This window comes from Ruditapes philippinarum, unplaced genomic scaffold (assembly GCF_026571515.1).
Source record: "Ruditapes philippinarum isolate M1 unplaced genomic scaffold, ASM2657151v2 ctg2643_1_1_1_1, whole genome shotgun sequence".
Taxonomy (NCBI): Eukaryota; Metazoa; Mollusca; class Bivalvia; order Venerida; family Veneridae; genus Ruditapes; species Ruditapes philippinarum.
This window is the reverse complement of record NW_026859373.1, coordinates 161,039-187,591: the sequence shown is the minus strand read 5'-3', so window position 1 is coordinate 187,591 and position 26,553 is coordinate 161,039. Positions and strand designations below refer to the sequence as shown.

The 26,553-nt window shown below is 34.5% G+C and overlaps 2 protein-coding genes across 2 annotated transcripts in view; one reads left to right on the top strand and one right to left on the bottom strand.

Annotated features, from left to right (window-relative positions):
• Positions 1–26,553, top strand: part of LOC132756286 (uncharacterized) — a 43,081-nt gene that overhangs the window by 2,946 nt on the left and 13,582 nt on the right. The window lies entirely within an intron of this gene.
• Positions 663–25,494, bottom strand: LOC132756268 (neuronal acetylcholine receptor subunit alpha-3-like). Its single transcript, XM_060747286.1, has 9 exons — positions 25,298–25,494; positions 24,540–24,682; positions 6,406–6,450; positions 5,664–5,773; positions 4,671–4,776; positions 3,533–3,657; positions 2,624–2,699; positions 1,677–1,881; positions 663–1,114 (listed from the first exon to the last, which is right to left on the bottom strand). The coding sequence occupies exons 1-9, from the start codon at positions 25,365–25,367 to the stop codon at positions 663–665; spliced, it is 1,332 nt and encodes a 443-aa protein (XP_060603269.1). The 5' UTR covers positions 25,368–25,494.

Below are 26,553 nucleotides of genomic sequence, written 5' to 3'. Positions count from 1 at the left end.
TCAAGCAGGAGGAAACCAGAAATTACATGTCGTTGAATGGTTTCCCAGAATAAAACATCGTTGAAGTAGTGTTTGAAAATGGCCCCGATTCCGATCATACTAATTATCAGTGGTGAAAGAAAAATATTTCCCTAAAATAATCATGCAACTAGCAAACTGCGTTATTGTATAAGTTCGTGAAAATTACTGATCTTTTCGCGCATCATCGTCAAGAGGAAAATAGTTGGCCTGGTTTGCACAGTATATCAAATAGTTTAGTTTGTGATGCTGTTTGTGAGCAGTTGACAAAGCTATGCACAAAGGGGTGGGCTAATATTTTCATTGCAGCAAACGGTAAAAATCCATTAGGTAAATAGTTTCTGGTATTTATTTACAAATTCCTTAAGCTTTCCTCAATCCTGTTGTTTGCAAATAAACATGAAGAAAATGTAAATAATAGAAACTCTATATAAATACTGGGGAAGTAAATGTATTTTTGCACGTATATTGACGTGACGTCAAAAACTCATGATTACCATGCGTGCCAATTTTCTAGGCAAATTAACAAGGAAATGTGCATAGATGAAAGAAAATCCATTTATAGACTAGGTGCCAACAAAAGATACAACTATAGTTACATTTCATTCAGATATGAGAAACAGAAGGAAGCCGCTTCATTTGATTTAATCATGACCCGTAATTTGCCCTCCATATGCCAGAGTTACCACAAAAGCAACGTTCATAGCAATTGTGATGAACGCAAAAGAAAAGAAACAAAATCGATCCAAAACTTCTGCAACATCCTTCCATGATATACCAGAAATGGCTTCAGTTTCTGCAAGACTATCCAACTCGTCTTTTGCCTTGTTAAGTTCATCTTCAAAATCGCTGTTCTCTATAATCTGCGTTTCAAGAGTCTCTGTCATAGGCGATACTTTGTTTCCGGTATGTTCTTTGCTTGACTTTGCTTGAAGTCCAGGTATGTTACAGCAGATTAATCTGGCGGCATGGTGGGTCAATGTTTCGACAAAAGAGCCCGGTTTTGGTCTACCTTCTTTATGGAAGAGTATTAAGATGAGGATAGTAAGGAGGATTCCGATTGCAGTGAATATCAGAACAATACCAAGATATAGGCCTGAAATGGAAGTTCATTGGATTGTTTCTAATATTATTAAACGTTTTACTATTCATCAAATATTTTACAGTATTCACTATGGATTGTATTTCGGAATTCTATATTTAATGACTGCTGATTCTTTCTTATAGAGAATACATGGTTGATGTCGGGATGGAGAAGGTTTATCCGGTGAGCGAGAAAGTGTATCTTGGCGAGCTTAAGCGAGCCACGATTCACTTTCGCAGCGAACCGGATAAACTTTCTCCATCCCGACATCAATCATGTATTTGATTTATCCTGCTTTTAATCATGTTTTTAGAATAATTAAATGGTTTCATTCTTACTTTTCCTCGATAAAATAGAATCTCTATGTAATTTTGTTTTGCTGCTAAACAGTTGACGTCATCATATGACGTAATGACTGGAGATAGATAAGTTTATCCGGCAAGGCTTTATCCAGCTGATAATATTGACAGTAGCAGGATAAATCAAGAATCACTTGTACTTAATTTAAGCACTTCATGCTTGGATGAACGAGGCGAAGGTTTTGAAAGGTTTCATATCTTAATTATTTACTTACCCAAGACAGACAGGGTTATAGAAGTGGGCGGCAGAGAATCTGTCACTATGGTAAGGAGCACGGCAAGAGACAGAAATACCGTGAGAACATACGAGACTTTCTCCCCGGAGTCTACAGGCACTATGAAAACCAAGGCAACCATAAGTGACGTCAGAATGATTGGCATCATTACGTTCAGATTGTAGAACTGAGTCCTTAATTCTCTCTAAAAATTAAAGAAACGCGGGTGATAATACAAGCAACACTGATAATTATACAAAAAATACTGCAGATGATACAAAAAATCGAATTTGACAATACAATAACCGCATAATAATGTCATGTGATAAAATGTGATATTACGAGAACATGGTTGGTAAATTGAATTGACCCATAATGGAAGGTCTGTTATACCATAAATAATTATGTTGATAATATTTAGTATCATGCGCGACAACAAACCACGAAATAATTGTGTTTGGATGCTGTTGGTACGTTCCGATATTCATCATTATTATTCACCATATAATTGTACTAACTAAACCTTTAATATATCAACATTTTCTCAAGAAACATTTTAAAAGAATGTCCAAATGATACATTTCTATTACTTTTATCAATATTTGAAATACGTATGGAAACTGTGCCAATTGTAGACCAATCAACTTTAATAACATTATTATAATTACTTGATTTCAGTCATTTAAAAGCAAAGGACACAATGCAATGCCCGAAAATGTTGAAACAAATTCTGTCAATTTGTTTACGAAGACGATGAAATGTGTAATGTAGTTCATACACTAGAATAAAGCATCATAATTTTATAACAATAGGCTTTTAATTTCTATCATTCATGAAATAGTGCATGTTATATACATTTAATCAATTAATATCAAAAAAGTTTAAAACGAAATTTTAAAGTACTGACTCAGGTACACCCAAAAATCAACCTGTGGATACGTTCTTACTGTCCCATCAGGGAGATGTTCGGTTAAGTTTTTGACGTCAACCAGAGTGTCTGTTAAATCCCACTCACCATGTACTCTAAAATATGTGAAAGTAAAACGTAAGCATTTATATATCAAAGTGTAAGTTATATCCTTCAGTTGATCACACACCTGTGCCGCTTTTACGACTCCGTGAAAATGGTATTGCACGGCCGTGCATATAATTATTTTGACGTGACGTCATTTGCCTCATACAAACATTGTTTAAACGCGGCGCATCAATGAAAAATGATTTTTTTTTCACTTAAAACAGACATATTTTGGGTATTTGATAAAAAGATACTATGTTCGTGTAGGTCCTTTACTAAATCTATTGAACTCGTTGAATAAAATAATATGATGCTCGCCAGTGGCTCGCATTCAACTCGTTCAATAAATGCAGTTTTTAGCAATATTCTTTATATGTTTACCACTGAAATTCCATTGTTAAAATGAAGACGTTGTTGAAACAATATGTGCGGGTGCTGTTTTTTTTTTTTTTTTTTTTTTTTTTTGCAAGACCAGACGATACGCGTACGAAAATGTTGTCTTTTTATCATTTTCTCTTAGCAAAAGAAAATTTCGATGCCATTTGTCTAAACATATTTATTTATTTCAGTTTTTAGAAATGAATGCGTAACGAATATAAGACATAGTAAAACAGAAGTATTTTTCTTATAAAATTATTGTTCTCTTACATTACTTGTTAAACTGATGGAAAAAGGGAAATTGTTTTTTTTACCCTCTCCATGTAAAGGTATATGAAAAATACACAAATGGATATGAATACATTTATCCGCTGTATTATACCTTATGTGCTAAATATGCACGATAATTGCAACATATTAAGTTTTAACGTTGTTGTCGCCATAGTCGTCTACAAAAACTTACTCGAAATCTTCCAAGTTAATTTCGTTGAACCGGGTTTCAAGTTTTACTTCTTCTATTGTATAAGTCCAACTCACAATTCTGACTGAACACTTCTGATTGTCATATGGGTAGTACGTTATGTCGACCTGCAAATACAAAAATAATATTTTGTCATTCACTAATTTTTTATGCTGACATATTATACACAGATTGTACAAATCGATTATTTTCTTTTTGTAATAACCTTTAAACAAAGTATATAAGATCTTCATATGAATAATGGATTTAAACGATATCCACTTGAACAAACTCATACACTTACAATTAACAATTTGTCAAGATTAACTTTTTATGCGTTGGTCGCAGACCATTTATTGGTCTCTGGCACAAAATACCCGCGTATTCAATCAGGTAAGAGTTACTGTCGAACACTCAATGCATTTCAAGCAAACTGACATTTAAATTACTATCATCATTATGAGGTCAAGTATTTAAACAGCGCACGTGCATTGAAATAAAATTGTGCAGGGAAAGGTTTCAAAGGTAGAACCAACCTCGCAATGAGTTACAAATAACATAGGCGGTTCCCAGTCGACAGTACCATCATATCTAACGCGGAGTAGCAGTCCTTCATTCGATATTATGTCCAAATCTTTCAGTCTGGAATGCGTAATTTAAGCTTTTTTTAGAAACTTGTCAACTGAAGGTGTTACATAATATATTTATGAACAAGACGCTGCAAATATACAAACGATTACTGGATATGGTTTTGTTAGTTTTTTACCAGTCAATTTTTGCATCTTATGCTTCTTAATATGGTAGAATGTTTAAGCCGGACTAGATGAACGCTCTCGCGCAGATTTTGGCCGTTTGTCATATCTATTGAAATAGTGAACATAATTTCTTAAGAATGCCCAAAACAGCAAAATAAAAATGCTGCTGGTTCGGTTTGATTCAGCACTATGCGAAACTACTAATCTTGTATCATATAAATGACTTATATGATTTAACAAATCTAGGTGCGCCTGAGCTGGGCACTTTAAGTTCTCTTGTAAAATGGTTATAATTACAGAATAAAAAAATTCTTAATGTTTGTTTTCCAGCCAGTTTGCATTTTTGCTGCGACTTGTCCAGTAACATAAATATTCACGTTATTTACCTTACAATGTGTTGCAAAAAGAATAGGAGGTTCCCATTCAACTTCCCCTGTATATTTCAACCTCAACACTAAGTCATCATTCTTTATGAGTCCAATGTCTTCAAGTCTTTGAAGGTAAAATGATAAAAAAACGGTGATAACTAAATACACAGTGTATGTTCTGTTGTAAAGAAAACACTTATTATTTTATTATAATATCTGGGAAAGGACAAATATTATTGTATAATATTATTTTTTCGTATTTGTCACCTCCTGAATTTGCATTGCATTGTTTTGATTCGTATACATCAGCATTATTAATATACAGATAATATATCTTGACTTGACTTACACTCAAATAATCAAAAATCACAAACCTACCAAACAATAGAAAATGTTGTTTTTTATATACATATAAATATAAAATAAGTACTATCACATCGCGAAATTTAATTTAATAAATAGAACAAGAAAAAACGTAAATGTTCTAGATTTTTTTTTGTTACTTTTTTTCTTTAACGGGATCAATATCGTATTATTTACATAAGGGCTCTACAAATTCTTTTTTCTTCAAAGTCGAGTGTTAACCCAAATATTTGACGTTTGTCTGACCTGTATTAACGGACGGCATGTAATAGTATACTCTATTCGTTTACACGTTCAATTATCTAGTTTGTCTCTAATGTTTTAATGCTAATTTACGGATCCTGATTTTTAGCATGTGATGCAATTATTAATAATATTTGATTAAACAAATCTTATTGCAAGCCATTCTGCAAAACGGTTAACTGCATATTTGTATAGCATATTGGTATCTAAAACAGACTTAAATAAAAACTAAGTCAAATTTCTAAAGGTAATTATAAGGGAAGAAATTTGGCCAAAGAAAAGAAGGTAAAAGTTATGTCACATAACTACATAGCTCTTTCACTGAATCAATTATTTATGTAAATTGCATTTTACTATAACACGTAGACATGGGCAATAACACAAACACAAAAAATAATAACTTACGCATTATCAACAATCAATTCCGGTTTCCAGATATGTTTAGGCTTGCAAAAAATGTCTTCAATGTCATCTTTTTCTGTCTTGTTCCAACGAATCCTGTGGTCTTCCCATTCCTGTAAATGATGATTGATTTTTTTATGTGCAAAACAACAATAAAAAAAAAGGTCTACATCTGCGGACGTTTTTATTTTATTTTAAATATTCACCATTTTAATGTTGGGTATACGGTAGCTTGCAATTAAATCGAGCCTACGACATTTTCAATCTTGCCGTTTTTGGGTGTTCTTTAGGACTCTGTTTTTCTTTTTTTCTTTTATGTACCGCGTGTTTTATGCAGAGTCGAGCGTTGATTTTTTTTTTATAATACAGGTGGGACTGTAACCGTTTAGCTAGCAGCACGTGATATCATTATATTCCATCCGGGAACATTGATCACATAACGTCGGTCCTTGTTTCAAGATCAAATACTGCATAAAAATCTGGAAAGGGTTGATCCATCGGAAGCAGTGAAACAACATAACTATTTAAAAATTGCAGGCTCGGTTTAATTAGGTCTGTTCCTAAGAGATTTTATAAAATGCAATATCTCTCACGCCCCCCTAGCACCGGCTTAAGTGGTATTCAATCTTCTACAATAATGTGCTGGAATCAATTATTCCGAGGGACCAAAAATATAACAACAAAGAGGCCAGTGCTATTGTTTGTTATTTGGAGACTAAACTCTATGTCAAACGGTAATACTTACAAATGTTAGCCATCCAGCCATTGTAAGTTTTTGACCTTTCAAATCCTGCAAATAAAATTAATTGTTTATGATATCTTAATTAAAAAAAGCTAAACATATAAAATAATATTAGAAGTAATATGTAGAAAAGAGTAACTTGTTCATTCATTTTTCTTTTTTTTCTTTTTTTTATAAGTTCCTTATTTATACAAAAATGTTTGTATTATAAAGGGATTGTATTAGACATGGCGCATCAAGAGTTGGTTTTTAAAGAATTTATTTTAGATAGATGGTGTTGGAAACTATAAGCTAATAAACATTTTTGAATTCGGTCCTCGAACCAACCAGCAGGTACTCAGCAAGTAGTGTTAAGTTTCTTGCTCAAGGAAACAACGACTTGCTCCTTACGGGGTTTTAACCCATACGAATAGCGATACTTAGATAACTACTTCGACGCGTTAGCCACTTGACCATGCCATCGCAGCAAGAATTATTAATCTAATCAGCATCAAAAACAACTTAAACCGAAACGTTTAATATTTACAGATACATGTGCCTGGGATAATCACATGATACTGTAACGACGAAAAAGCCTGGCGCTTCTCGGACAGTAACCGGCTTAAGTAATGCCGGTAAGCAAAGCTGTCGTTACACTTCATATCAAATTCTTGTTTGAAAAACAATTAATTTATCGCGTCCAGTTTTCTTAGACAGTCACTCATAATGACTAATGTCAACTGATGATTTATCTTTACAACCTTGTGAAATTTTACTGCAAACAAAATAGAATCATCAGTCTAAAATGATTTCATAATTGACACTTAAGCCGCTCACGCGGAGCAATACGTTACCAAGACGCTGATGCGGAGTAATACCCTGGTATTGTCGCGAGCTGACATGAGCGTTCCTTTTTGTCGAACAAGTATCACATGTGGAACGAATAAACACTCGAATACTACTTTCGATATTTTTTGTCAAACACTATAAAATATTCTAAGATTTGAAGAAACATTATTTGACGGTCCGCACTGTTTGATTAGTGTCCTTTATTTTAAACAAACATCACGAGCAAATATTCAAATTATAACTTTTGTATCTGGGTACACAGTATCGTTATTAAACAATCACAAATCATCACGTTTAGTTATAAACTGATACAACAAATGGAGGCGAATTATTTATTTTCTTTATTAATCGTAGTTTTAGGCTTCTAAGTATCCGACCATGTCACGATATTATTATGCTTTGCATACAAATATGTCACGGAATAAAATTGATAGTGCAATAGGAACAAACAGACGGTAGTTTATTCTTAGAAGAAACAACCACAAAAGATTAACAAAAAAATGAAGAAGCATGGCAATAAATATTATTGATAGAGATTCACTGTAGATCTTCTAACTATAGTTTCATACTTTAAATAATATCCTACAAAAAGGTTCTTAGCTTACATTTTTTCTTAGTTATTTTATCCATAGAGGATATTGACTGACTGTAGATTTAATATTGAACGAGTTGAATAAAATGATAGTATGCGAGTCTTTGGAGAGCATTATATATTTTTTCATTCAACGAGTTCATTGAATCTACACGAATGTAATATATCCAACATAAGAACTGATTTACAGTTAAAAAGAGTTAACTTAATTGACGCGCCTATAGATATTGTAACGATACCATTGGCGTACGCCAGAAAAAAAAGACTTTCTATTTCCATTTTTTTTTAAAAATGGATATTTATGCGCATAGGTCACCTTTGCTTCGCATCATAGATAGACTTCTGCCATCATAAGTTTTTTTGTTGTTGTTTTTTTTTCTTGGGGGGGGGGGGGGTTATCAAAATTGTGATGAAATCAAATACAGAAAGAAATATTTTGATTGTGATAATTCATGTGAATGTAATTGAATGATAACTTGACGCTAATAGATTGCTTCAACTGTATAGAATATACAAGAATAAATATTATTATGCGGATACTTTCGAACTTTAAGTTGTTTGGCTTATTCTTAGCAAATGTAAAGTAGAATCCTTGCAATTTATAAAATCTTCAAACTTGTTTTTTGTTTGTTTCATAAACGCGACCTCTTTTACCTGAATATGTATAATTATAAATCTACCAATGTATTTCATTCTTTATTTAGTGTATGTTCAATACTGAGTTTATTGAACGAGTAGAGTTATGTTATGCGACTATTATTTCACTCAACGTGTTCAATAAATACAGCAATGAACCTACATGAATATAATTTTCTGTTTATCACATAGCTAAAATAAATACGGTTTATAGTGCAAACGAATCATGGCACGTGTATGTGATAAATTTATATATATTAAAGTATTGTATGAAGTCTTACGGGACAAACAGATGGATGGAAATATTATACATACACTTGAATTTTACATTGTTCAAAATATTTACAAAATTGATAAATTTGCTCGCGCGGCCCCTCCAGGCTCTTAAAGTTGTTTATCACTTTAATATCCGACTCGACCTTATTACATACAATATCTGAATAGCTATTGAATTGACCACATGCATTATAATTCAATTCAAATCAATATTTTATATGGCATTTAACTACATATAGCATATAGCCATTATTACAAAATATAGGTAAAGAATAAGACATTTTTACAATAAATTGTTCATAATACAGTACAAAATGTTTTCAGATAAGTTATCGACAATAGATTTTCATGTAGATTTAGCAATTAACAATTAGATATACATACATAATTAATGGCCTGAGGTCAATATGAAATTTCTATCGATATAATATATTTATGATGTAAATAATTAAAATATTTCATAATGGCATTGTTTATAAGGCCGCAGACTGTCATACATGTATGAACCCGAGGCTGAATATAACATTGCAATATTAACAAAAACACAGTAACAAATTTTCCTTATTTGTATTACAATAGTCCTAGTGTTTTCGCTAAAAGGGGCTTGCATGCTTTAAAAAATCAAAAACCAGAAATTATCCTGTTCAAAATAGAGTCAATTTTTTCTTAGTGTAGCGTTGGCTTCATATTGACCGATTAAAAAGCCTATCAGAATGGTCATTTTCATATCCAATCTGGCAATATCACGTGACTTTTAGGGTACGGTACACGCAGATTTTTCACTCGATTCAGGTATGTTATTTATTAATAACTTTGCTGTTACTCAACCTTTGTTAGGCCACATGTGTCACAAATCACATTCGTCACAAGTTTTTATGAATTTGTGACGAATGTGATCACATTCGTCACAAATGACTTTTGTGACGAATGTGATTGACCAAAATCGGGTAAAAATGCCAATCACAAACGTCACAAGCAAAATTGAGAATTTTTAAACAGGCGAATCACAAATGTCACAAGTTTATTTTTCAATATGTGATACACGGAATATCATAAGGACAATCGTGGTTATATCAGTGCGATAGTACAAGGGCGACAATGCAATAAATCGATATTGTGATGTCGACATCACGATACCAATATCTTTTCACCACCATTGCATTATCGCCATCGTACTAACTTGTTGCAATATCGTATCGTCGGCATTGTATTGTCTTCATAGAACTGTCGCATTGTCGTAATGGTATTGCTATCAAGTCGTCTTACGTTCTCGAAACCTTCAAAAAATTTTGGTGACAATGCACGGCATAGTATCAGACTTCAACTGGAAGTGATCTTTTACCTCTGTGAACCCTCAAATTTCTTCCCACCATACAGCGACAGTCTAAAGGAATCTCACAGACTTAATCTTAGTTTCAGTACAAATTATGACCATATTTTACACCAATGAGACCATATATGATTGTTTGGGAAGTAGCTGAGACCCCGTTGACTTTCAGGATATCTAATTAGAGATTAGGACCTTTTGACATCAATGAACCTTTTTTGGTCTGACAGACTTTTGACTTCCGCAGACTTTCAGGAATCTTGGTTCAATTAAAGAGTATGACATTTTGACATCTAGGAACCTTCTTTCCTGAGACGATTTTGCAAGTCTGTGCCAATTGCTTGCAGACGCTCTATGGAACTTTCCATATCTATTCCACTAGTAATAATAATATAGTTAATTCGTTTAAACAGATCGTGTCTTTGTGGCGGGGCCGCTTTATCATCGTTTCGACGCGTCTTAGCTTTTTTCGCCTTTTATGATTAGATAGTTTCAAACGACGGTGTTTAGTGAATTTTATAGAGGATATTTGTTTGTTTTGAGTGAATATGAAAATATATTTCACTGAGAAGTGAGAAAAAAAATGAAATATGTATCACGAGCGCGTAGCGCGAGTGAAAATATGAACATTTTCTCACTTCGATGTGAGATATAGTTCATATTCACGAAAAGCAAACACATTTTCTTTTTATTTTATGTGCCTTTTGACCGTTTACTACTGAAGCGCGGAGACTACGCGCGCGTAAACAATATGACGGCAAACGTTAACGTTGCAAGCAAAATAATCCTTATTTATTTATATTTCTTTTTGCGGTCTCATTGTCAACAATCTTTACAAAATTACGGACATTTGAATCGAGAAATATGTCATTTAGAATGAAATTAAACAGTTATTTTTAATGCATGTTTAGGGAATCCAGACTTATAAATACGTACGCAGAGTGGGCGTGGCTTATATCACCCAAATCTATATCACCACACTGTGACTGATATAATATGAATATATTTCATTGATAGAACAGTATTTCATTAGTTAGCATCAAATAAATATAGGATATTACATGAGTGTCTTTTCAATATTGAATTTATTAACGAGTTTTGATAAAATAATAAATTGCGAGGCTCTGCGAGCATTTTATTATTTTATTCAACGAGTTTAATAAATTCAATTGTTAAAAAGACACGAATGTAATATTCTTTTTATCACAGGTAAACTTTTGCCGCCGAAAAGCGAAAACTTGTCGTTATTTTCCCTTATAAGCGCGGTAAAATTAAGCAACGTCCGCTAAACGTAGATAGATATTTTATTTCCTTCAGTATACATGAAGAGCACGTCAAAACGATATTACACTAGTGTAATATGGAAAATATGTAATGGCTTTATTCCACTCCCGCGACTTCAAACGTGATAAATAATTATTTTGTAGTTAAATGCTGAAAAGTGTTGTGTAATACAGAATGTTGTTGCGCGACTGTATAGTACAGAACGTTATTAAACATATCAAGTAGGATAGCATGTAAGTTGTAATGTAATGTAATATTATCGTGTAGCAATTCAAAATATTGAAAAGGACGCATAATCAACATTACGAATTGTGTTATATGTCCACACGGTTTCAATAAAACACTTTGTTGCTGATTTACGCCGTGTCTTTTTTGTTTCGTTTCTTCGCCGCGAAGATTAGAAAAAAACGAAAAACCGAAGACACGACAAATCCACAGTTTGTCGTATCTTCGCTTCTTTTTTTCTATTTCTTGCAGCGAAGAAATGAAATACGTCAGAATAAATGCGACAATACAGAGATAAAATGTGCCGTGTTTCCGCCCTAAATCTGTCGTATCTTTGATGTTTCGTTGTCCTTGCCAGGCAGATCAGGAAAAGACGAAGGCACGACAAAATCACAGTTTGTCTTATCTTTCGCATTTTCGTTTTTTCTAATCTTTGCAGCGAAGAAACGAACACACGATAGAATAAATGCAACAATGCGGCAGATAAAATGTGTCGTGTTTTAGCCTTTAAGCTGTCGTATATTCGGTTTTTTTTTTCGCTTCTACGTATTCGATTTTACGTTTCTTTGTTGTTTTTTAATTCAGTTCTTCGTGTCCCGTTTTACAAGCGCATACGCACATCAACTACAAAATAATGAAAAGATACTTTATTATTGTGATCGCTATATTCCTTCATTGTAGTAAATGCATATGTGTAGTTGATGTGCGCATGCCCCTGTAAAACCGGAACGCTAAAAAACGGGACTCTAAAGGCCTTAGCGGTCCGTCGGCACTTCAAAAGAGATCAAAAACCATCAAAAGCGATCCGCCGCGAGCCGTCATGTCATTTAATCATGACACGCCCCAAAAACAAAGTCTGCAATGTAGGTGGACCAATCAGCGATTGAGTTATGTTAAATTCAGGTTCACTGGTAACTATGCGGCAAACATTAAAGAAGATTCCAAAAGTCTCTTTCGGCATTTTTGATGTCACATGTCCTCTTCCTCAAGTTTCATTTGGAAGCAGGCCTTGCATTCAACAGGTCACGCTGAAGGAGTTCAAAGGTAAAACTGTTAAATTATTTAATTTTTAGAGTAAAATAGCACCCTTTCCGTATAACTGATGTCTCTAATATTTCATTTTAGATCTCCTTTACGAATAGAAGAGCTTTATATATATATGTCCATTCGGCGTCGGTGTAAAGAGGAGCGCAGTGTTTATTTTTTGCTTGTTACTTGACCACTGAACATATTCAATTGAAACTTCACACATGTGTATGGAATGAAAATGAAGACCAATAACTCCGTTATGCATTTTGATTGAATCATGCCCCTTTTGGGACTTGACAGATTATACTATCAAGCACTGAGAAAAGTTGACAGTTGTTTTTATTAAGCTTTCCGACTTGTTTACATTTTATGCATATATATAATTTATATATTGCGCGCCTGCCTGTTTGTCGTCGGAGCTTTTTAGGGCCTGGCATAATATAGCATTAGGGTTATTAAATGTGCATTTTCTGCTTTGCAATATATGATGATGATTTATGCCCGAATTGTGTACAATTTGCAAAAAAATGAAAACCTCTTAAAAATATGTTTTCATTTTTTTCTATTTCAGGTACAAGCCTTTGCATCAAATAGGTCAGCTTAGACCAATATAACAAAAGTTGAACTATGTCCACCGAGGTAAGCAGAAGATTTTTTTTTGATATACAATAAATATAACATGCCTCTTTGAAACTCCCATAGCGTTACGTGCGTTGCTACAAGTAAATATTTATAGGTTATTTAGCTTGTATTTCGATATATGCACGAGTTTTGAGAGCAATATCATACCGCGGAAGAACGAGTGCATATATCGAAATTCAAGCTAAATAACCTTTTTATTATTTAAGAAATGAATTGATTTTTTTCGGAGTTTATGCGAAATGAACAACAAAATGTGATCGGCAAATACATGAATCGCGCTAGCGATTCTTGGTAGTTTGCCGATCACATTTTGTTGTTCATTTCGCTTAAATTCAGAAAAAAATAATTTCATTTCTTATATTTACATTAAATTACTGTCCGTTTCATTAAAATAAATTATTTGAAAAATAACCAGTTTGTTAAAATTAAACATTTGAATGCGCTTTCCGACTAAAAAAGATCAACAGACAGAACAGCGTCGACGTCATAAATGGAACGTTCTCCCTGACTATACGCGGACGTCGTCAAAACATCACTAAGCAGGAATGACGTTATTTTGGCGCCTTTACAGTTTGAAGTTTATACGAAATGAACGTCAAAATTTTCAATAGAAAAGTATAGGGTGAATGTAAATATATGTCTGTATACTTAGACTTTAAGTAAGACAAAATTTGAAAAGAAAATATCGTTTATTGATAAAAATTATTATATGCCTCTTTGAAATTCCATAGCGTTACGGGCGTTGTTGCTACGGGTCAATATTTTTCCATATTGCACGTCTCTAAGTTAATATCGGATGTGGAACATTTGCTTTACGGTTGTAATGGAAAACACGTTCAACGTCGTCAAAAACAAGATGACGTCCACGTCGGCGCAAATATAAATGCGCTTCAAAAAAATGAAGAATATTTAGATTTGCAGTGTTTATTTGTGCGAAAAAATATCAATAAAACGATATTTTCTTTCTTCAAGTTGTGTCGAACTTAAAGTCTAAGTATAAAGGCATATAATAAAAAGGTTATTTAGCTTGTATTGCGATATATGCACTCGTTCTTCCGAGGTATGATATTGCGCTCCGCTCAGAACTCGTGCATATATCGCAATACAAGCTTATTGACCCCGTAGCAACGTCCGTAACGCTATGGGAATTTCAAAGAGGCATGTAATAATTAAGAAATAGTACACACCACCGAGGGCCTCCTGGCATTATAGTGACCGACCAGTCAGCCCAAAACATTGATCGACCGAAGGCTGAGGTCCGATCAATGTTTGGGCTGACTGGTCGGTCACTATTATGCCAGGAGGGTCGAGGTGGTGTGTAATATTTCTTATATATTATACCGCACATTTTTGTTGATCTTAAATCCCTAAATATGGAGAAAAAAGATTATATATTCAGTAGTAACAATTTAATATCATCAGGAAATAAAAATAAATGATTTTTTTGTTTTTGGTGGTGCGCGTTAAAATTCCGTGCTGTGAAAATCGCATAAGGCTACAAACAACTAATTCTCAGCGGGCCTTATACAAATAGTGACCGGTCACTATTTTTTTATAGTGGACCGCTAGGAGACTTTTGAAAACCATCGGATTTTAAGGCCCGCATTAGTTTATATATGTAAAGAAGAAACAAATTTATGTAAGGTATAATATTTTTCAATATCGTAACGTCTACACGCAATCTCTTAATGCAGAATTGTCGTTCTTCTACTTGCGGTTCAGAAACTTGAAAGTGAGGTAAGGAACAACAATTCTGTGTAGAGAGATTGGTCTCCAAGTTCATATCGGACGTGTGGAATGTTTGTTTTTACGGTCTGTAATGGAAAACACGTTCAACGTTGTCAAAAACAAGATGTCACGTACGTCGCGCCAAATATAAATGCGCTGAAAAAAATGAAGAATATTTAGCGTTTATTTATGCGTATTATAATAAATGAACGTCGTTTTCTTTCAAATTTTGTCTTATTAAAAGCCTTAGTATACAGGCATACACTAAAAAGGTTACTTAGCTTGGATTTCAATATATACACTAAAGGAGGAGCGCAATATCACCGATCAGAACTCGTGCATATATCGCAATACAAGCTAAATAACCTATAGTTATTGACTCGGGCTAATACCTCGGCACAAAGGATTTTTGGTGCATATCGCATCATGTATAACTTCTGAAAAGTGCCGCCTCGGTGAATAATTATTTTCTGGTGCATATAAACATAATGTAAAACAGCTTAAAAGTACGGAATCCGGTTAGTGCCATTTTAATTGTCATGCGTCGCCTTCCGAGGTTGACGCATGCCATTCTTCACGACGATAGATTCGACGCATGACAATTACCACGACGATATATACGACGGATGACAGTTCAAAAACTGAAAACGGTACATTTTTTATAAGTCCCTGACCACGCCATTTATTTGTATCTATCGTCTCAGCTTACTGCCATATGTCGTATCTATTTTGAAAGGTGACATCTGACACTTAACACGACGATAGATTACAACACATGACAATCGCGCGACAATTAAATCAAATGTCTTGCAAATGTCCACACGTCGTGGCTTGATTTCCAACGGCGACATATGGCATTTAATACCACGCATCACATTTAAACTTGTTATGCATCGTTGTTGAAGCTGAAGCCACGACGGAAGACAATTGCGCGATATTTAAATTTTAAACATTGTTGTGCGTCGACCGGTGTTATAATGTATCATTGACCGATGTTTTTCCTTAGACGGGAAATACTGGAACCCATAGATATAAAACCACAAATATTTACTTTGGCTATCTGTTACAGTTTTTTTTCTGTGTCAACATGCCACAAATAATTGTTTATAATAATATAGCTATTCACATCTGTATTGTTGATTTCTTTCCTTTATTTTGGTTTTTACGGCAATCCTGTTTGTGCAATTTAAGAAATGTCGCATCACCCATCGAATTGCGATATCGCGACAAGTTGCGATACGACATCGCGAACAAACGCAATACAACCATCGCAGCACGCCGATACGACGATCGACAATGCGATTACTCATTTCACGATTATTTTGCTGTTATCGCATTTTCGCGCGTCGCCTTTGTTGGCGACTTTGGCGGATATTTTACATGGCACACACAGGATTCCTTAGAATGTATATATCGCGGTTGAAAACCAAGTCACGAGACCAGTAAGATATTTGCAGGACATCTAATTTAATAATTTCGCCTATTTTCATGTGTCGATATCTATCATCGTGTTTTAAGTGTCATGCGTCGACATCGAAAAAGTCGACGCTTGACAATTAAAATGGCACTGACCGGATTCCGTTATAACAGTCTTTAATTGTATGATATATGTATCAACATCAATATTTTTATCATCAACATTTGTTTTCTTTCAGAGGAAAAAACAGCCTGCTTTGGGCGCATTATCCCAGCAAAAAGTATGAATATCATCAAATCCAAGTTGGAATTGGAGGTTTCAAGGTTCCCGGACCAACAAACAAACAAAGAGCAAAAACAAGCTCTTAAATCTGCTAAGAAGAGAAAAGACTTTTCAATTGATACAGAAGGACGATTACGCTGTCACGAAAAATTATAATACCAGCGGAAAAGTTACCTCGGAAGTTAAACCGGCCTATATGAAAAAGAGTCATGGGTTGTGCCGTCCTCAGAACATTATATAACAAAATGAAGAGACACATACTGGAGTTTTCCGTTCGTAACATTGTAACAATTCTTAGAGAAAAGCGAATTATTTCATCGTACAACACCCAAAGATTCAGAAACAAACCCAATCCCAAAGACTTGTTTGGTCGAAGTATAGACCTGGAAAACGGATGGCAAATTGGGATGTCGTTAGTCATGGCAAACACGTTCAGATTTTTAGAATATAAGGGTGATAAATACGCTATATATACTTCAATATGTGATGTCTTTTCACGGGATATTGATGCCTCATACCTCTACAAAGTAACAGTCGTCGGAAATTGCAAAAGTCCTAAACCTCATACTAGAGCACGCGTGCGGCGAATGTGAAATTTACAATGTGACAATGGGAAGGAATTCAGGGCAAAACAAAGAATGAGAAGCTTTAATGCCAAGAATTTTATATTAGAATGATCATGGGCGTCCGTACTACCGCCCAAGTCGCAGGCAAATTGCGGAACGTCAAATAGACTTCTGAGACCGTAGAATCGAGTTTGCGTGCACCAACAATCCAAGGATTTAACTGGGGTTGAAGGTCTATCAAATTGCTCATGAGATAAACACAAGTGTTGAAAAGGATTCTTGGAAATGTTACCCCTTTTGAGGCTTACCACGGGCGTACGCATGCAGGTCGACCGACAAACATTCGGTAAAATTCGAAGAAAAATGAAACATGTTCTAAAAAAGGAACAAGCCTACTTGAAAAAGAAGTCCGGACAACCCAAGAACTACCGGAAAGGCGAGAGAGTTTTAATTCGATAATCCATTCACTAAATCGAGAGTACCATATAAACGGCATGTGTTGCAGGGCATAGTTATGAAAAAAGAAACAGGAATGGCACACGCTATTACATAATGTACAAGCGCCCAATGCTCCGTGATTTCAAGCAAGCATGGGTAGGAATCGAAAACATAACAAGTGTAACAATTGAAAAGGAAAAACAGAAAAAACATTATCATAGAAGTGAAAAAGTCTCCCCAAGTGCCAAAAAGTCAGCACAAAGAAAAAATACTATCGAACCACTTTCCCATGAGGATAATTCTTGAGTCAAATGAGTTACTTCGACCTTGATGTGTCGATGTTTGCATTGACCCCAAGCCCGATAGGTAATTGCACATTAAACGGCAATTTCTCATCAGTTGAGTTTGATAGGTATACATAGTATCAGGAAATGTTCTTCGTGAAGAAGCTACAGCCCACTTAAGAAAAAACAGAAAACTTTACGAAAAACTTTGTTTCATTGGACAAACGTACAATGCATTACCTTGAAGGTATGACACGTGACGGTACCTATGGAGACATCTAACGCTTGTCGCTTTAATGCGAGAATTTAATCTACAATGTTTCGTGGCATCGGCAAAGAGGGTACCAGATGTTCTTCCATCCTTTAATCTCTAATGGATGGCAAGTACGACTGTGTGTTGCCACTATTAACCATTATTACATTTCCCTGAAAATGCAGGCATGCATTATGTAAAGCATGATCGTACCACAGAGAAGAAGATCACTAAATATACATTTCTCAGACAAGTTTCACCAGGTACTGCAGGTCAGATGAGAATGGAAACCGCCAAGAGCCCCAAAGTGTAGATGATGAGGATCTTCCCCAAAACAACGTGGAAAGTGATGTCGAGAAAAAAACAAAGACGGGAAACTAATGAAAGGGACACTGGTGTCCATTTCGGAGTAAGAGTCTAGAAGAATACAAATACCAGGAAGAAGGAAGAAAAAGCTACAAATGTTAAGTCAAATATAGAAAGACTAAGGAAAAACTTCAGGGACGCAAATTACCAATGATTCTGTCTGAAAATGTTAAGGTTTTGAAAAATACAGATTTTCCAGTCATAAGGCAGAAAATGCGTAAGAGCGACAAAATTTTCCATCTTTTTTCATGGTACCTTTACACATACAGTGCAAAAATAATCAGCATTGTTTATTTGTCGACTCCCTCGGTTTAGATATGTTCTTGAGCATGCCGGCAGCGCGTTTCGTAGGACTATTTCAAGGACTTGGCTTAGAAAAAACCAACAACTACACATAGACCTTCGGTATTGGAGAGCGTACCTAATGTAGTAAGTGTTCGTCTGCTCTCTCGAAAAGCTGGTCGAGGAAGCGGACTTTAATGGAAATCCCGACGAATAATAAAATAACAAAAGATGGTTCAATGCGTGTTGCGATTAAAAATATCTGGAATAGGTTGGTATGAAATCCGTCGACATATTTTACCGTTAAAGCAACAACTTACAAAGACCTCGCAAATAAAACACTTGTCTTGATTAATGAATGATGGCTTATTGAAAGAAACTTTATTGAGATACACGGAACATATTTTTTGTTTTTCTATAGTTATCTAGAACATATAAATGTGTGTCGTGCCACGCAAAAAACCAAACTTTGTTGACTTTCGCTGGACCTGACTCAATAATGATTTACTTTTTGAAATTTGCTGAGTAAAATAAAATGCCAGTTTTATTTTGTTTTATTTTCTTAATAAATGTTAGAATTAACGATCCTCACAAAAATGGCCGATTTAAAATTTACGCACTTTTCACAAATTAGTAAAACATGACTATAACGAAGATAAATTGAAGCTCATGTATGCAAAGGGTGGAAAATCGAACTTATTAATTTTGATGTCAAACATGTTAAAATAAATTTCGGAAATAGATGCAGTACGCAATTTTTGCAGACACTTTAATTGTATGGAATAATGACGGGGAGTTGTGTCGTGAAGTCCATAAAGAAGGGATAAAAAAGTTGGCCGCTTTCTATTGAACAAAATCTATTAATGATACTTCAGTCTTTTTCATATACTGCACCTTGGTTTAAATGTGTTGGTTGATCACGCGGGAAGCTAGAACTACTAGTAAGCCAAGACAGAAAAAACCTATATAAGGAGCCGAGTGAAAGCTGTTTTAGTATTCATTCTATTTTTACGATGTTCCGTTTTTCAAACAAAAGTATTTTAGTTCGACTTTTTCCAGAAAAGGAGAGCTACACCTACTCATTGTCGTTAATATAAGCTAAACGGGAATGTTCAGATTTATTTTCGTTTCCACTTGTTTCTCCACAACTCTGAAGCTGTTCCACTTAAAACTTCACATATGTGTATGAGGTTGAACGTGAAAGGTCACATCCCAAGTTCCATAACTCTGTCATGTATTTTGACTGAATAGTGTCTCTTTTCGACTTAGAAAGTCAGTGTTTAAGTTTTTGCGCTGTAACTTTTATCTCGTACAACAACAGAAGATATTGACTTGAAGTCACACACCCCAAGATTCATAATCTTCCATTTTGACTGAATTATTTCCCTTGTTCTGCGTTTAGTTTTTCTTGTAACTAGTACAACCACAAAAGATATTAACACATGTGTTCGGGATGAAAATGTTAGAAACATAACATACCAATACCCATACACGATTACCCAACATTTTTCAATTATTAACCTCTGTGTTGAGTTTTTTCTGTAACTTAGTATCTAAAGAAATATTCACATGAAACTCGGTATTATGTGTCTCGTATTTAGGATGTTATAAACACGAAAAAAACAATGCGTTATCCCTATATTGAAAATGAAAAGCAAAACATAAATTAGGAACAATAAAAAGGTTATAGAACAGGTCTGGTGTGCCTAAATGCGATTTATCACATGTTTGACGTCGCGGGAGTGTAATAAAGCCATTACATATTTTCCATATTACTTAGAGGTTATTATACAGGGCAAGTGTGCCTGAAGGAAGATATCGGCACACTTGGTTAGGTATTGGCCCGAGGGCTTTAGCCGAGGGCCAATGCGGACCAAGTGTGCCGATATCTTCCTTCAGGCACACTTGCCCTGTATCATAACCTTTTTATTGCATATGTAGACACTCAATTATGTTATTCTTCTAAACAAAGTTTAATGTTTTATCTCCATACTGTTTTTCTAACAAATCGTGTCTATTTTCTTCACATTTTCCGTTCGCCACAAACATTTGTATTTTTTTAAATATCTGCTCATTAAATTTCTATAAAATCATATAAAAATGTGGCAGAAATTTAATCTTTATCTATCCTGTTGCGTGTTATGCTGATAAGTTAACTATAAGTTATATCTTGAGCGCTCCAACGTCAAAACTTGTTTACGTCAACCGGACGTGACGTCATGATATGGATTTTTGGCACACTAGCAAGTGTGCGATATCTGGCACACTTGCTCAATGCATGCTTATATCGGCACTCTTTGGGCAATATCAGCACACTTCCTTAGCATTTTTGTTACTATTTATAGTAACAAATGCAATAAAACTAGTATAATATCGTTTTGACGTCGACGTCATTTAACGTTAGCGGACGTCGCTTGATTTTACCGCGTTTATAAGGCAAAATAACAACAATTTTTCGGTTTATCGGCTCCAAAATTTAACCTGTGATATGAATAAAATAATAAAAATGCTCGGCAGAGCCTCGCAATTTATTATTTTATCCAACTCGTTTAATAAATTCAATATGAAAAGACACTCATGTAATATCCTCTATATTGGCCTACGAGACCGCTAAAGCCCTCGGGCCAATACCTCTTCTTGGCCAATATTGCATTCAGACACACTAGACCTGTGTAATAACCTATAAATACGCAACGGCAAACACTATAAATAGAAAAAAAATGTGAATTTAAACGTATATGAGTTTTGTCCATGTAATATGACTGTGGTCAGGTGACGTGATGCGCCAAATATCGATATCGGTCCGACTTCCGGTTGGGCCGATATCGATTTCCCACTTCGGGTTGCTAAAAAAACGCGGAAAGATTGACAATTTTATAAGAAAAAATACGTTTAACTGAAATATATCTTGATAAAAAAGCAAAATTGAAGAAACACTTGAAAAACAATCTCCAAACAGTTAAATAACGCCAAAATATATTAAAAAACAAATGTTTGTGAGGAAATGACGTCAACGTCATTAGACGACGTCAAAAGTCCCTCGCTTTTTAAAAATAAATTATACATTGTCGCTGAACAATGTTTTCAAACGATTTTTTTAATTCTATAATGAAAACCAAAACATAAATGAGCACATGCAATAAAAAGGTTATAGAACAGGTCTGGTGTGCCTTAATGCGATATGGGTCTACAAGATCGGTATTAGCCCTCGGGCTCTTTTAGTGGGCCAAAATCGAATAAAGGCACATCAGACCTCTGTAATAACCTATAAATATATCCCGCCTCTAAACCAATGAAAATTCGTGAACTTTATTAGCAGTATTATAATTGCGGCTAGTATTGTGCAATGTGAGTTTGCTTTTAGTCTTCTTGGAATCCATGTTGTTATTCATTACTTTATATTCTAGCATAAAACTGCCGTTATAACCATGATTTCGGGGTGTTTTAACAGGACCAAAAAGGTCTTTTAACAAGGAGATTCTAGCGCTCATGCGCTGTTAAAACACCTTTTTGATATACGTTTTCCGTGGCACAGCGTCAATACATTGTGGCCCGGACGCTGCTTAACTAAAACGGAAATGACGTCACGGTCACATACAACGCTGACGTTCCCGTGCAATCCGAGGAAAATCAGTGATGTTGCTTGATTGTGTATGGATTGTGTTAGATTTATGCATGCTTTATGCTAGAATAGCGTTAACGAATGATTGTTCCGTGTCATAACAACTGCTGAAACCCTCGGGATACGTTGGGTCGGGTACCAACTAATCCCTTGGGTTTCTACAGATATTTTAACACGAAAAAAGAAACATGCGTTATTCCTATATTATATCAGAGTTCTTTAGTACTGACGGCTCATCTAGGGTTCAATATGGCGCGGTTCATATAGTTATTTTACCAGTAATATCTATAAAGGAAAGGGTTAAATGAGAATCATGAAGGAAGTTGAATAAAAAAACTTAAAGAAAACTTAACATTTCTTGTAGAATATGATTGGTCTTGCGAAGCTATAATTACACGAGGTCATTCAAATATCTTGCAAGCAAATTCGCTGAATTAATGTTTACCGCCGACAGCATCATATACTGATTGAAAATTAAACAATTGCAGGATACATTTCGAATAAAGACTCCGGGGAAATAGTCGGTTAAAGCATAAATTATCAGGGCCCATATCACTCAAGGTCACGGCGATAATGCACATGCCCTTTTTGTATTGAAGGTTCCCACACAATTAAAATTAGATATATTTAACATTTGAAGACATGAAATACTTAAGTTATCTGACTGAATATTAAGCAACCAGGGGTCTTAACTTCGGGTAAGTGCCGTCAATATACACATCTCCGCTTGGTATTAGATGTACCCACATAGTTTTGTTTAAATTATTCAGCAGATTTGTTGAAGAATAGGGTTGAATTAATGCTTTTCTATGAACAATAAATGATAATAAATTATGGATCATAACTCTGTATTAAACGGCCAAACGGGAAATACTGATGATGATGATGATGATGATGATGATATGCACATCTTGTTTTGTTTGTTTATGTGTTTATCTAAAGTCGCCGCCGGAAAGCCCATATAAGCGACCGTACCCTCAAGTCGGACCAAATCCTTTAGTGTCCCGTCGAGATTTTTCGAGATGCGCATCTCCTCTTTATATTAAACTAAATTTCGTTGAAATTCCTAGAGCGCAGAAAAGCAATAGTTCTATATACAGTGTTTTATAAATAACAACAACAACAAGGGGCAATAAGTCTGTTTTTTAAAAAGAAATGGAGATATGCTGGTTATATGTGCAACTGGTTTGTGAATGAAGGTTCCTACAAAGTTGCAGCATCGATATCCATCCAGAAGTTGCTGAAAAAATAGCGTGGAAACGAAATGATTCCATATACAGTGTATAATAACTAATCAATGGCCGGATAGTGCGGAAACTAAATCTGGACTGACAGGCGGACGAACACGCTAAAACAGTCCCATCACTCCCGATTTCATCAGCGGGGGAGGGGATAAAAAATGTCTGTAGTTTTAGTTCCAATAATTGATTTCAGTCCTAAAAATTTGTGACGTTTGTGACTCAGTGAAAAGCATTGAAGAAATCAATATTTATCTCAAATTTGTGACATTTGTGATTTTAAACTCGTGACGAATGTGATTGTCTAAAACATTGGATCACATGCATCACAAAATTTGTGACGAATGTGATCTCATTCTTCACAATTGTGACGAATGTGATTTGTGACACATGTGGCCTAACAGTTAACCGTGAAGTCAAGCGAAATGGCGACATTGATATGACGCCGAATATTGCGAACTTCATTATTTATAAGACTGGGTGAGATAGCTTCGCCGAATTTTAGAATTTTGTAAATTAGTAAATTTACAAAAAAAAATTAATTGTTCCTTTTTTTGTTTCACCACTCCTGAATTATTTATTTTCATACCACTCGAAAATAAATCCTGTATTTATAGAAAAAAAATCTATTCATTCAACTCCTCCTATAAATAGTATCAAATCTACACTCATTCAATAGCCTTATACATACAAGGTATATTTATACACCCGAGAATTTACTTATTCTACTATGAACTACGATCATAAGTACTTAACCTTGATATACTGATGTAAAAATAGGAATTTAAATAGTTTAAAATGTATTCAAAAGACTGAACCTACCAGTTCGTCCATTGCAAGAATACTCAATCCGATCTTGACATTTGTTTGAGAGTCCGGTCGAGATACGGGATCATAAGAAGAATTTAAGATGGCCTCATTCCTTATCTCGGTCTCTTTAAAAGGACTGTAGATGGCTTGAGCAGCTGAAATTTAAAAAAATGGCCTTCTTAAAGTCTAAAAAAATAATAAGCTATAATGTCTTCTGCATTTTTCTGCATTTTTTCTATCTTTTTGAATTTCGTAAATAATACTCATAAAATAAAATGAAAGAAATATTTGTATAGTTCCTTTACAGCGATTGGCACATTCACGAAATCTTACCAACATTGTTAAAACCATACTTAAATTTGTAGCATAATATTTTTTTCCCAGAAAAGTGTGTCTGTTTAAGTACAATTTTCATGTGTGTTATATTACAGAGACAATTTATGTTCGAGAATCACCCGAATTATAATGGGAACAACCTGATTTAACTTTTTATAATAATAATAATAATAATAATAAAATGCTTATAAGGCTTTATACACTTTAGATATATTAATTGTTTGATAAATGAATTGTCATCGGTATAATTTATCCAAGCAACAATTGACATGTTGACTAAGTACAACCGTTGTAGAGCAACTCCCTTTGGAAGAGACAAAGATTTTCTATTATAATTATGAATAATTATAGTTCAGAAATAAATCTTGTACCTATCATAAATGTTCTTATTCATATATATGTTTCATGATCTGATAATTTTAAATGATACTTACATGATACGTAAACTAGAAAGTACAAAGCAACTAAAAATGTTGACTTTATTTTCCTTGTAAATACCGGCATGGCTGTTAAGATTTAACTATTTTCATTCCTGTATAACCGAATATATTTCTAGAAAATCACTTGACAGTCACTTTATTTCGTCCTTTCCTAATTGAGATTTCGATGCACCGATGTCACAAACTGTACGTACGCGACTACCACAGCAGTTTTTGTTTCCATCGCACTAATTAGAGTATCGATAATTATTGATGCAAAGCCTAGAAGCATGTGGAACCAATCGTCGATTTACTCGTCGTACTTAACCGATGTATAACAGAAAGGTTTTAAAGGTTCGACACAAAACGGCAATGGTTTAAGAAATCTAACGTATGACAATATCTCAATCTAAAGTCGTGCATGATCAGACTTTCGTATTGTAACATGGCCAGCGATTGATTAAAAAATTGCAGGGAAAACCGTAAGATTCAATGGGACATGAGATGATTTGATGAAAAAATGATGTTTTAAGTATAAAACTAATTTAGAAACTAACACTGTTTTGTTTTCTAACGGAAATGAAATATTTCATAAGTGTCTATGACAATTTGTGACTTGGATATTTTGCATTTATAAAAAGTGTCAATCGCACTTTTTCGGCCATTTCTGTCAGTTTTCGGACACAATAGTTGTATGAATACACAGAACGGATACGGTATTTTGGTCTAACCTACGCTAGGAAACTAGTCATGTAAACAAATAGTAATTTTATGCGGGGAGTCGTATTAATTTTCCAATATATCAAGTGAACGTCCACTTAAAAATGAAATAATACATAGAGGATATTTGTTTAGACCAGTGTAAGATCGGAATATATTTCACTGAGTGAGCACCAAAAGGTATATTTCACGAGTGGCGCAGCCACGAGTGAAATATGAACTTTTGGTGTTCACAAGGTAAAATATATTTCGATCTTACACTAAACTAAACAAATTTTCTTTTTATTATATGCAAAGAAACGTTTTAAAAAGACATTAAACTTAATACTGAATGAAAAGCGCGCCAAATAATAATACAACGTGACGTCATTTACGACGTCACGTCATTAAGTTGGTACCCAGTACTGTGCACGCTGGTATTTCACTGAAACAACGTAAGGGGCTTAAATTCAAAACAGTGAAATTATCAAAGTGGTAATTTCACTGTTTGAAACAGTGAAATTACCAGTTTTATTTCACTGATATATTTCTATAAACCACCGAAAAGCATG